The sequence below is a fragment of the Xenopus tropicalis genome, chromosome 1, assembly GCF_000004195.4.
Source record: "Xenopus tropicalis strain Nigerian chromosome 1, UCB_Xtro_10.0, whole genome shotgun sequence".
Lineage (NCBI taxonomy): Eukaryota > Metazoa > Chordata > Amphibia > Anura > Pipidae > Xenopus > Xenopus tropicalis.
In genome coordinates, this window is record NC_030677.2 from 78,657,475 (window position 1) to 78,671,758 (window position 14,284).

Here is a 14,284-nt window from a genome sequence, read left to right on the forward strand (position 1 = left end):
CCTCTAAACATAGACCTTTGTGACCTCTCCAATAATATAGCAATAGCAGTATTGGGGAGCTCAACCCTCTGTTAACTTACCCTAACGGGTATCAGGTGCAAATACTGGAAGAACCTCACCTTGCATGGGGGTCAATATCCAACAGCAAAAAAATCCAGTAGCACACTGAAGATGCAAATCGTGAAAAAATTGTATTTTATTTGCCCAAGTACATAAAAACAAGCAAAGAGCAACGTTTCGGGACCCTCGGAGGGTCCTAAAACGTTGCTCTTTGCTTGTTTTTATGTACTTGGGCAAATAAAATACAATTTTTTCACGATTTGCATCTTCAGTGTGCTACTGGATATTTTTGCTCTCCAATAATATAGGCCTTCACACAAATTGTGTAGTTTGGACTACCCCAAAAAAATAAAGGTGTTTTATATGCATTTAAATATAATGTACTGTAAACTTTTAAAAATTGCATAATTGTTTTAGAAACATTACTATATTTTATATAAATAAGCTGTTGTGTAGCTATGTTGTGTAGTTATATATATATATAGAAGATAAATAGGGGTCAAACACCATTATTGCTCGCTACAGAACAAAGAAATTATAGTTTTTCAGTTTTAATGACAGTTGTTGCCAAGAAATAGCTTAATTGCAGGTGCTCAATCGATGTATACTACTATACTACGATGTATAATAGTTTTACTTTTGATGTTACTGCACCTTTAAGCTGTTCATGCCCTTGTTACAGAAAGAATGTGAAATCGTGCTTCATTTGTATATTTAGGAAGTTTAGTGTTTAAATTTAGGAATGTTGGATCAAGGGCTGAAGGAGAGCGGTTATTAATAGAAGCTGTTCTGAATAAAACCGGAGAGCATGTGAAGTACCTGGGGATTCAGTTCGCTGACCTGCCATTTTTTTTCTCTAAGTGACATTGAGGCTGGTATGGCAGGAATAGCTTTCAGTTTGTTAATAATATAAACAGAAGTGAAATAGAACAGAGGGAATAGGCTAATATGTCAGCTATAACATAGCCTGTGTTTACATGGGGGATGCACATAACACTTCTTTCAGACACGCAGTATTAGAGAGTGCCAGTGGGCACAAGGTGCAAAGAAGGGTATACTATACCCTGTGGTAGGTTGTAAGGACACAGCTGACTTGAGCCTGTTGACTCTATGCTCTAGGCCTGGCACCAAACTGTTAAAGAAAAACTAAACATAAAAAACAAATATTGCTAGAAATGCTGTATTTTATATACTGAACTTCATGCACCAGCCTAAAGGCTCTTAATCATTAGCATTTCGCCCTGCGTTTCCTTGTGGTGGGGTCCACCACAGAAAAGCACAAGACAAAAATCCCATGAGAAAGAGACCTAAAGGTTCAGCATCTCTAGCATCTCGGCCTTTGGTCGTGACTTTTATATTGTCTATGTATACAGTATATTGTGAGTTGGACCCTTAGCTCAGTAAGTGACAGCAGCACAAGCATGTGCAGTGAATCAGCAGAAAAGAAGATGGGGAGCTACTGGGGCATCTTCAAGGCACAGATCTTTACTGCTATGCACAGCCAAGGCTGTGGTTACCTTGGGCTGGTAGATAACCCCACAACGTATAGTGCAGCATTTCTACTCTTCTTTTTTGTTAAGATTTAGTTCTTCTTTAATCCGCCACAAGTTGCAGAGCATAGGTATGCCCTGGGAAAACATGCTTACTGAATAATCACTAAGGAGTGTAATTTGGCTCCCTTTGGTGCTGTAGCACTTGCATTCATGGCATTTATAAATGACCTCTAGTGGATTTATCTTTAGGTACTTGTGTACTACAGTCCAAAAACATACAGGCATATTTATTGGCCCTTGATGAATTTGACCCCAGTATATAGGTAGCCATATTATACAGTAAGCATCAGTAGCTGCAACTGACATTAATGATTAAACTTGATAAAGGACCCAGTAAGGCCAAAACATTGTCTTGTTTGATGTCTACTTGTAATGAGCCAATAAATTCAGTTTGAGGCAATACAATAAACTTCACAGTGTGCAGCAGTTTCTTGGACTATTACTGATTAAACAGTCTTTGTAAAGCACTGCTTAATATATTCCCATATAAATAAAGTTTAATAATAAACACATCCTAAATCTAAACCTAGTTATAACCATTAAAAAGTTCTGTCCTTGAAACCAAATACATTTTTATCATAGGAAAAAATAGTCTTACAGTTTGGCAGTATAGGTAAATGTTTCACTGCAAAGGTGCAGTGTGCACCTTTCAAGAAATAACTTTAAAGGAGAAGGAAAGGCCAATAAATAGTTAATCTCAAGCTGCAGGCATACCTTCAGTTCTCTCAATAGTGCCCTTAAGTCTCCCCATATTTCTCCCGTTCAGATGATCAGAAGCCTCATAGGGAAAAAAAACGATGAGCACTGAGCTCTGTAAAGAAAGTTCCCATAATGCCTCGCTCCTGCACCAAGGCCAAGACCTGTTTACATGCGCAGTTACTAAGACTATGAGGATGCTTCCTACTGATTGGCTCAGATTCACATTCCTAAGGGGGGGGTGAGTTCTTAGTATTCTTGAGGGAGGGGGGAGAGGAGAGAGCTAAGTGTCTCTGGCATAGGAAAACAGGGACAACAAATCTTTTGACAGAGGACTCTTATGGCTGTATTTATTTAGACCTTTCTGATACAGCTTACCAAGTTTTTACCTTTCCTTCTCCCTTAATTAAACACAGCTAACAACCATTTCCCTATGTTTCATTAAAACTGTAGGCAATTACTGTGGGTATCTAAAGCCTCCTGTGATCATCAGTTCAAGCAACAAGCTCTTTGCGACATTTTCAACTGACGATATAAGAACAGACAAAGGGTTTGAAGCAAAATGGGAAGCAGTTCACCCTGAAGATATTTTAGGTAACTGAACTATAATTATGCCAGTTAAAGATGCAATGTTTCACTGTGTACTTTGAATAAATTAGGCTTCTTTGGAATACTTTTCTGAATTCAGTGCTTTGTCCAGTGACAAACCAAATAAGAACAGTTTAAGATTTTTCATTGTAACTACTGTATTTACATGTTTATGTATTTGTTTAAGCAGAATGTGAAGCTTTGCTATTACAGTGCATCAATTTGAAACATTGGTTTAAAAAACAACTTATTAACAGATTACATAGGACTGTATTGTGTTTGACTAGTTAGTATTTTCTGCTAGTGTATTCTGTTCCAAATTGAGTAAACAATTCAGTTTATATTCTTACATTGTTAAAAGTTTAATAGGGGGTAGTGAAACTGATTGAGTGTTAACATTTTTTTCTTGTTTTCTAGAAATCCAGTCCTGTGGTGGGGGCTCTAATGCGGAAACTGGTGTGATCAAATCACCAAACTGGCCTTATAATTATAGACCCAACACTGCGTGCGTGTGGGTCATAGAAGTGCCACAGGGGAAAAAAGTGCACCTGACATTCACTGATTTTGATTTAGAAGATGTAGACCTAATGACCAGGGACTGTTATGATTATGTTTCAGCTTTTGAAGAAAGGCCAGGACAAACAGTAACACATGGTTAGTTTTTCAAAATTAAAACATTTTTGTTAAGAAATAAGTTGCATGAACAGTTCATACAAAATAAAAATGTTGTCAACACAGAAATATGTTCACCCGCCCAATATGCATTTTTTATAGGCTTTCAGTATTTTATATACATCTCAAACAACCTATTGTACCTTTCTTTGTATCCAGAACAAGTGCATATATGTCAAATAGATTGTCCAATAAACTGTAGAGATAAAATATATATGGCAACTAATGAAATACCTTGAAATTAGGTTTTCTAAGACCCCCCTCTCACTAGTGTATGTCAAAGGTCAATTCCTCAAATCCAGTTTGATTACTTGGTAAGTGGCCTTTCCAGCTGAATCAGTACCTATTGTCATCCACATATGTAACCAATTGTCAAGTAATCCAGTTACATTGCTAGAGTTTGTACAGCCTAACTTTATCTTATTCCTAAACTATGCCTTTTTGTATATTAATCCCTCTTCGCACCCATCTATAGCAGGTTCAATATACAAAGGCAAGCTGCTGAAAGGCTACCGGTATTAAAATAAAAATAAAAAGGTTTTCATTTTCTCTGACCAAAATATTGTGGCAACTAATTCATTTCCATACACTCACATTGGATTTTCTTCATAATCTCATCTAATCAGCTAGGAACCTGTTCAACAATAGCGACAACAAATCTGTATAATATGATGTTGCTTAACTGTACAGCATAGATAGATCATTGCCAGGCTTCAATATCAGAGCTAAAAAAAACCTTTTAAAATACCCATTCAAAAGAGTAACTATAACAACATGAAATTAAAAGTCTAACAACGTAACTGAAATAAATGGTACAATAGGAGACATTGGGCCCGATTCACTAAAGTGCGATAAAATTTATCGCACGCTTTTTTGCATTAAATAAGTTGCGATAATTAGCACGCGATTCACCATAGTATTATCGCGTGCGATAAGTCGGCATTTTCGCATGCGGTATTTCTCGCGCTAGTTTTACCGAATGCGTTAATTTCCGCGCTGAAAAGAATATGATCACATGATTCACTATAACTCTAAATAGCGCTAAATATCGCATTAGGCTATGTGAAAATTAACACCTACTACAGGCAGGCTATAATTATAGAAAAGTACAGTAAATTAGCTTTTGGCAATAAAATATGGACTTTGCAGTGTTATTTATTGAAGTCTGTGTTTCCCCTAGAGTGACGCAGCCACGAGTTTGCAGCGAAATGTTCATTTTTAATACAGTAATTTTCCTCAAGTATTGGCGTGTATGGCTAACATGGCGTGCGTTCATTTGCGCGACTATTTATATTTGGCTACAAGTGATGAAATGTTTCGCCAGGCATGGATTTGCAGCAAATTTTTGGACGTGCGTTGAATTTTTTCGCGGCGGATTTTTTCATGCATTTCGCAAAACAATCCGCCAATGGCAAAACGCATGAAAAAAATTCGCCACGCAAAAATTCACCGCACATCCAAAAATTGATACAAGCATCAAAAAATAATAGTCACGGGCAACAATTTTTTTGCCCGCACAACATTTTTGCCGTTTCGTGGAACTTTCGAAAGATTTGCTAATTTTTCACTAAAGATAACCAGAACACATTTGCTCATCACTAGTGGCTACTATTTATAAGCATCTACTATTTATATGATACCATTTATATGCTACCATTTATATGCAACCATTTATATGTGGCTAATATTTATATACACCATTTATATGCGGCGACAATTTTTATACACTATTTCTAAGCTACCATTCATATGCGGCGACTATTCATGTGCGTAATTTAGTGCATGTACCGGCAAATACTGCATTGAAATAGTCTTCGCGAGTTAAATAACACATGCAATATCGCGCGTAAAATAGCGCGAGTATGCTTATAGTGAATCGTGCGAAAAGTCGCCAAAATTAAGACGCGGTAAAAAATTTTAGCGCACACTAAAAATAGCGCACGTTTTATCGCACTTAAGTGAATCGGGCCCATTGTGTTTAACAACTGCATACATGCAACTCTGGGTTGTGGTATGTACCTACCATGGATTTGTGCATCTTAACTCTATGCCAAATGCAACAGAAATGCTGTATAGCATATCCAGTTAAAGGGAAACAAGAAGGGTAACCATTAATATGATGTTTTGATATTGGTAGAATACGGGTGTATGCATTGCAGCACAGCCTATATTAGAAAATGAACTCCTGTATGTCTGTGTATATAATATAATATATTTCTCACGAAGTTATATTTTACTGCTAGTCCATTTATCTAAAGAAACATGCCTTGAGGAAATTGCTTTGGAAAGTATTCAGTCCTACATTAACTTTTTGCTGCTGCTAGAAATGCTTCGAGAATCTGCTCTAAACTGATGGGCATGTGGTCCGCCAAAAACAACCACTAATGCTTTTCTATAGACATGCTACAGCCTATACAGAAAGACTCCTAAAAACAATGTCAGAATAGGTCACCCTATTCTAAGAACCATTTAATCTGAAAAAAATTGAAGATATAGTAGTCATATAAGACAATGTTTTGCTTTGTTAGTAGTGATGAACAAATCTGCTGAAATTTTCACGAAGTGGTGAAAATTTCACATTATGCAGCTACCGCACAACTTTTTTGATGCATGCGACTTTTCTTGACGCAACATACTTGATGTGACCACAACTTTTTCCTCACTCTGCAAATTTTTGTGCCAGTTCCCCGAAAAAAATCTCCAAAGGCAAATACTGAATTACACAGCATTTGTTAGTCTACAGACAAACTAAAGATATGTGATGGTATGTGATGGTATGTATAAAACAATCATGAATCAAGTCACTTTTTTTAAAGCAGGAAATGTTTCCTCCCTTTAAAGGTCGTTTCTGTGGAACCACTATTCCTTCTACTATCATTACTCAGGGCAATCGCATTGCACTAAGATTCCAAAGTGACCTATTTACAGAAGGAAAAGGATTCCGTGCATACTGGACCACTGATCCCTTGACACCAGCTCCTACTGAAGCCCCACCGCCCCCCAATGCATGGGATGACATACAGATAGGTAACTACATTCATTATTGCAGCCTATTATACATGGTAACAAAACAAGTTCTTCATACATAAATCTTTTTTAATTTTTTTCTATGTTAAATAAGGTTAGCAAATGCAAGAAGATGATGGTTGAACAATAAGGGGTCTATTTATCATGCTGTGTAAAATTATACCACTTAATACACTACACATCACCAGGCATCACAGTGTAAAAAAACAGTGGACTTATCTAGCTGTGTATTGATCAGTGATCACATATCTCTATGTACAAATCTAGTGTAAATAGAAGCAGCCACTTGAAAATACTATGTAAAAAAAGCATTTTTTTTTTTTTGCACCAGAATTTACTCTATGCTTGAATTTTTTCCACTGACTTTACAATAATGCGACTGAAACAATGATCGGTTGGTGTAAACTTGAACACAAACCTTTATAAATTTGTAAATTTGCCATTTATTTTACACAGCTTTTTACATTTTTCTTGGTTTAATCATCACACAGTATGATAAATAGGTCCCTAAATGTATTCCCTTTCTGACTAAAACAGGTTGAAATATAAATTATTAGATGAGGGCAGGGATTAACGTTTATCAGCATTATGCAGAAGCAAAAAAAAAATGATCATGTTATCATGCTAAGAAACATACAGTGTGTCCAACAACTTAAAAATACTTTTAAAAAAGGAAATCCAGGGTAAAGCTTATAGAAAACCTCTTGTCAGTGCTGTCCAACTGCCCCCCTTCCTCTGTGTGGCCCCCACCTGTCTGGGTGCTTTGATGGCTTACCTTTGTGTAAGCTTTAAATGGTATCAATACTGAGATTAACTCGCCCCCTGCATAGTTCACACCTCAGATTCAGGCTTTAATGTGTTGAAAGTCATTTCCACCATAAATAACTGTCTATTCCATACCCCTGCAGGTTTATTGGAATTTATATGATAGGATTAAAGGACCAGTAACACATAAAGCAACTTTTTTCCCACATTTAAAAGGCATGTTAATTCAAAAATAAAATTGTGCCTAATAAAAGAAAACATTATTCTAAGCAACTTTGCAATATACATTCCTTACAAATTTGTAATGGTTTTTAAGTTATTTGTATATATAATTGTTATTAAAAGCCGTGTTTGTCTACCCTATTTTCTGCCATGGTGCCTCTGACTTAGGAAACAATATAACACAGCAGATTAACAGACTTGTCTTATTGGAGGAGACAGACCTTTGCAACATTGTTTTAAAAAATCATAACCAGGAGTTAAGCAAATGTTGCTTTCAATGGCTATTACGTTTACAAATAACTTTAAATTCATATTAGAGAGTTGCTTAGAATTGTGTCTTCTTTTATCAGGAAAAAAATATTTTTGGGGGGTTATCTGTCCAGCCAGCACCTAAAATTAAAATATTCCTCGGCAACAAATGTCATGAAAATTGTACTCTTAAATATTTTTTATAAGAAACATTTCATTATAAAATTCTGTAGACAGTCATTATTTGTACTTATATCCAAGATCTGGCTATGAAGTGCATCTTGCACCCTTACTTGAGCTTCTGTATGACCTGCAAGGTAGTGGATGGATAGCGGTAGGAGGAAGATGCTCACATGCCACCCCCCACTCAAGTTGCAGCCTAACTTGCACCTAATAACTGACCCCCTGTTGTATACTACACAGTTTGTTTTTAATTGTTTTGTAAAGTTGTGCCCTAGTTCAAAGTGAAAGGCAGTCCCTTATGCTACACAGTAACTTACCTAAAGAAACTTTATTCAAAACTCTGAAGCAAACACAGAGTTTGTACCATTGTAGAGTAACAGTACATCACATTTAATTGTTTTAATACATGAGTGAGACGTGACATAAAGGTACTGGTACATGGGGAGATTCATCACCTGCGCTAAATATGCGTTACAGGAGGCGATAAATCCCCGAAAATTCCTTCCCCATCACCGCAAGTTAAACACTTTAGTTGCAGCGATCCAATTTATATTGCCTTCTTTAGCATTATTCCATGATTAGGCTGGATCACTGGCAACAAAGCCCTGTGTGCCAGGAACCTTAATCTCTGTGCAGGATATATTCACCATATACTGTATACACAGATGATAAACTGAAATTTTACTTTATTAAAATACATTTCATGAGATATAAACACTGATGCAGTTAAAATATTTATAAACAAGAAGCACATTGTAGACCCCCCCTCAAAACTTACAGCATAAAAAAACCTGTAATTGTCATGAATTGCTTTCCATTATAGTCAACTGAAACAGCTATGTATACAACAAAAGAGTGCAATTAACACAAATTGCAGATAAAACATTGTTCAGGAGATAATTGTGCCCAAATGCTATGGATTGTATGGATTTTATTTTCCCTTAGGAAATTAACATTCACACATTGATACAGGCACTACACCATTTTACATATATCTTCAGCTAATGTATGTTGAAAAGCCAAAACTTATTTTGTTATTATACTAATATTGTAGCAAAAACATGCAGGTGCTGCTTTTAAGGCCTAATTTACAATGGGGTTACTGGGTGCCATTTTAACATGAGCATGGGCATAGTTTTACTTACAAGCCCCAATACCTACAGCTCCTAGTGCTCTAATAAACTATGTAAAAAAAACTCAAAAGCAATCAATAATCAGGTAGCATTTTCTGGTCAGCTTTTTGAAACACACCTGATTACTTGATATATTTTACTAGGTCTAAGCTTTTATTACATTGCCCAACTAGACCAGAACCCTTGGGAACACTTTATCAAAACTAATGGTAGCCACAAGAATACCTGATGCATACAGAATCCGTAAACTGTGTTTTATATTATCTACCAAAATATTCTTGGTTACAAACTTGTGACAGCTATGTGTAGTGAGCCAATAAATAAATTATATTCAGGAATTCAGTAAAAAATTATCTTCCTTTTCTTTTAACTATGTTATTTTTATCTTTCTTTAAATTAACATTCATGAGTAAACAGAAAATCTTGATCTTTTGTGTTGTTTTCAAAGATATCCTTGAACTTGAACAATTTCACCATAACAAGCAATATATCCAAAATTACAGTTTAAAAAATTGCAGCCTGTACATTACATGCAAGCATGAGTTGCACGTCACTTTCTCTCCTTTATAGCAGAATAGTTGAAGGAAACAAGGTTAGAAAAGAGAAAACTCAAAAGGGCTCACATAATGCTGTCACAGGATACAGTAGAAAGCTGTTCATATGCAATTTCAAGGCTGATTACATGACTTTTGTCATACGGAGAGAATGTCATTCTAGAAATATTTGAAACCGACGGCCCTCTATATTTAATAAGAACTACATCCCAAAAAAGAATGTAGTTTATATACTTTTATATACTGAACTTAATGTACCAGCCCAGAGATTCTGCAGCCCCACAACAGTAATGATCCATGCCTTCTGATTTGTGCACAGCCGTTGACCACCTTGGACATTAATGGGCCGTCTTCATGGGGGAGTCTTAGTAACACAGGACATCCTCACTGGGCTGGTGTGAGAAGCTTAGCTTAGGGTTAATTGAAATCATCATGATGCAACACAAGATGAAGTGTGTAGTTGGGCTTGAAAAGTTGCTGTAATGCTTTAAGTGTGCAATAAAAGCATTTTAATATATGAGGAACTGTGGTGCTGTTAATGATTTTATATAGCTGATGCTACAGGCATGAGTGTTGATCCAATGTGAATTAAATATTGTTGCTACTTGTCTGGTTTTAAACCAGACAACCAGTTTTCACAAGGTCTGTTGGTGTAAAAAAGGTGTAAAACCGCTGTATTTCCAGTCAGAAATCCAGACTGGACTCTACACTGAATGAAGCGTCAAAACCCCTAACAAGTGACGTCAAAGCATACCCCTAAACATCACCTGACATCACCCCCAATGTCACCTGACCTATCCCCAATGTGGACTATCAGTGTCCAAAACACGTCAACCCTAGAATTAACTATTTATATTGTGTGTGTATACGTTTGGTTATCTATTATAGCAAACAGTTAGGCAATTAGTGTTTTAAAGTCACCTTAATCGATGTGAAGTCATCTGCATGCAAAAATAACTTCCTCCAAAATGCTTCATTTTTGTTTTCATGTTCACAGAATGGCCAAATACGTGTGGAAAGCCCACATATCCTCCCCAGATCAATACCAGAATTGTCAATGGTGAGCCTGCTGCACCCCACACCTGGCCATGGCAAGTGTCTATGCAGGTAAAAAAAAACCTAAAAACACACAATATTACACTTGAACTTTCAGAGTTGTGGTCAAGGGCAGTTTTTGCGCGTCATATTAAATGTGTTATGTGACTGAAAGTAGGGTTTGTTTACTAACATTCAATGCAGTTACCCACATCAATCAATCAGTAATTCATTGTGATCAGTTCAGAACTTAAAGGCAAAGGTTTGATTTGTTACCATCTGCAACTGCACTGGCTTCAAGTTAGCTTCATCTTTGTATTGTTAATCAGCCCTAGTTTCTTAAGTCTCCACTCTCCAGTACTTTGAAAGAGAGTAGTCTGCATAGTAAGAATTTACAAATATCAAAAACCATAAATGTTAGACTGCAAGATCTCCTGGACTACAGTGTCATGTAAATTGTTGCTTTATGGCTGGCATACTGGGAGCTGTACTATCTAGTTGTTGAGAGAAGCTATGTTATATAGTGATACAGCTCTGGATTCTTTGTTGTTGTGCCTAAAAGGTTGCAGATGTAATAAATAGCTGAATTATAGTAGCAGTAATAATAATCATCATCATTATCATTACTGACAACACATATTTATAAAGTGCCAACATATTCTACAAAAATTCACAATAAATGGGTGTATACATTGAACATACAGATTACAAACAAATGATAACCAATATAATAGGTAAAGAAAGCATTATTGCATTTTATATTTTCAGGTTTGGCCCAGTTCCCGCAATGAGACAATTTTCTTCCACACCTGCGGTGGGACTCTCATCCACAAGAACTGGATCCTCACAGCAGCCCACTGCTTTATAAAGTACACTTCATTATACATATTTACATTTTGCATGTGATGGTCTGAAGTGCCTTATTTGTGTGTGTGTGTGTGTCATTTTTTCAACCCATATTACAAAATGTATTATTTTAGGATTTATTGTAAAGTATGATATGTCCAACGGCTCATATCTACTACTTTTTAATACTGTTCATTTCTAAATGTAGAGCAGTGTGTTCTTAAGAATCATCCAGTCCACCTCGCAAAAGGGAAGCACTACTGAAGTTGGAAACTATTTTTAAATACAAGAAGAGAGAATTGAGAGTCCTAGAAAATGAACTATAGTTGATAAATATGTACATGCACAAAAGCAGCAGTATTTCAACTTCACAGCACTGCCCTGGTGTATAGTTAAATGAGTTACTAAGGTCACAGCAATAGCAATATAGCATTTATGGGTCTCTAAACTGTTAAAAAACACAAAACAGGTATATCATTTTTGTTACATTATAATATATTGTACTGTATAATTTAAGTGGTGTGGTTGGCTAAAGGTCTGAGAAAGTAGAATCTTTTCTTCAGACTCTACGAAGCCCCCAGGGACTCCTTAAGTTGCATATTATTTTTCACACTTATATATAATACACCAACAGATTCTGCAGCACTGAACAATAGAAGGTTGTGTATGTAAAAGAAAGCACTACTCAACAGAGCTTACAATCAAATATTAGTGGTTAGAGGAGTGAATCCCATTATACCGAAAAATTAGCAAAACTACCAAAATATTTGTGCAACTTTTTTTGACGCAATATTTTTTTGATGAATTTTTAATGAATTTTTCGCTGAAGTTTTGCAAAAAAAATTTGCCAATGGCGAAATGTGAAAATTCACTCTCAATCCATGCCTGCCGAAAAAATTTGCTCATCATTATTAATGGTCGGTCACCTCAATAACACCATTTAAAACATCTCTTCATCTTCCAATGAATCATAGGGTTATACAGCTGGAAAGAACAAAGTCTGTTGCCTGCATCCCTTTTTCTAATACAATCCTTCTACATGATTCACCCATGAGTTTTTAACATTCATACAGTTTTCCAGTATTGTTTTCAGTATTATAACTGCGGATATAACACTTTTTTTCCAGCTACGCAGATGAACTTTATCGCTGGCAAATGTGTCTAGGAAAACACAACTTGACACTTGTGGAACCAACAGAGAAGTGCTTCAAAGTTCTTGGCATTTATCGTCATGAATTGTTTGTTTACCCTGAAATCCCTGCATTAGAATTTGACGTTGCATTGGTGAAAATCGACGGGGAAGTAGCTGCAAGTGATGTAATTGACTTTGCTTGTCTGCCTCCCTATGATGAGGTTCTCAATCCAAATTACCGCTGCCATGCAACTGGTTGGGGAGATGAAACAGGCACGTGTTTTTTACCATATATATTTTTATTCTAAAAACAAACATCTTACTAAAAGTAAATTCAAAGGTGAACAATGCCTTTAGTATAATTATTTCTGTTGAAACTAGGATTATTGTGCGAATTCCAACAACCTGCAGCTGACCATTCATGTGAACATCCACATGGTCAGCCAGGTCCCAGAATAACCATATATTTAACAAATTCTGCTACCCACCAGGTGATTGTAAGTCTGGACTCAGTAGCTAGTATCAGCCTGAGTATATGCATCTTTACATAGGTTTTTGTGAATGGTTTGCGTTTACTCATTACCAAATTTTATTCCCAATATTTTAGGAAATTCTGCAGCACCTAAAGTAGCAGAATCTTTAAACCAAGTTGTTTTACCAGTCATTCCATATGAAACATGCAAAACACCTCAATACTGGTGGTTCCAGCTAAAGCAGTCCATGATCTGTGCAGGCTACATACTTCCAGATGAACTTAAATCAGTGTGCCAGGTTAGTATAATTATTTTCAAAAACGCACCCAAAATTCAGTGGGAAAACAATCTACTACAAACATTCAAAACATCAAGATGGCCGAGATTGTCATGAATCTGAACACTAAGGGGCTTATATTTATGTTATATTTAAACACATGAGAAAAACTCAAATAGCTCTAATACATATTTTTCTCATAATTTTTATTGGGTTGACAAGTTAAAAAAAATAGAAAAACACTTGATTTTATGCACACTGTGAGCACTATGCTGCCCACACCACCTGATGGGGGCAGTCATGTTTTAGTGGCACGCATGCACATGATGAGTGTAATGAGTGTTTCTTGTTGTACACTTATCATGCACATGATGTGACACACGTGCATAACAAGCAAAGTTGTGGCACCCCACCCAGTGCAGGTGGGCTACTCCTGGGGGGGTGATTTTTTTTAACCCGCAGCTCTGGCGGGAACAACAATTTTATGGGTACAAGTAGCTCTTCTAAAGCTCTATTTGCGTTAAAGTTATAAAATTGAATCCACTTGCTATTAATATAATTGCTCTTGTTTTCTAATTCAAATACAGGGAGATTCTGGAGGACCACTGGTCTGCCCTTCTACTTCTCAGTCTGGAATCTGGGAGGTTCACGGAATTACTAGCTTTGGACCTATTGGCTGCATTATGGATAAAAAGCCCAGTGTCTTCACACGTGCTTCTGCTCACCTTGATTGGATAGATCAGATCATCAAAAAGGATACGTATGATATACACTGTATGTTTTCAGCTTTTGCAATTTTGTAATGCTCACCAAAAAATA

At 36.3% G+C, this 14,284-nt stretch overlaps 1 protein-coding gene across 1 annotated transcript in view; it reads left to right on the top strand.

Moving 5' to 3' along the window:
- The window catches only part of LOC100489122 (ovochymase-2), an 84,918-nt gene that overhangs the window by 43,345 nt on the left and 27,289 nt on the right, over positions 1 to 14,284 (top strand). The window contains exons 9-16 of the mRNA XM_031903196.1: positions 2,763 to 2,903; positions 3,315 to 3,551; positions 6,411 to 6,596; positions 10,700 to 10,809; positions 11,506 to 11,606; positions 12,711 to 12,988; positions 13,323 to 13,486; positions 14,053 to 14,239. Of these exons, the coding sequence (XP_031759056.1) occupies positions 2,763 to 2,903; positions 3,315 to 3,551; positions 6,411 to 6,596; positions 10,700 to 10,809; positions 11,506 to 11,606; positions 12,711 to 12,988; positions 13,323 to 13,486; positions 14,053 to 14,239 (1,404 nt within the window). The remainder of the gene's footprint in view (positions 1 to 2,762; positions 2,904 to 3,314; positions 3,552 to 6,410; positions 6,597 to 10,699; positions 10,810 to 11,505; positions 11,607 to 12,710; positions 12,989 to 13,322; positions 13,487 to 14,052; positions 14,240 to 14,284) is intronic.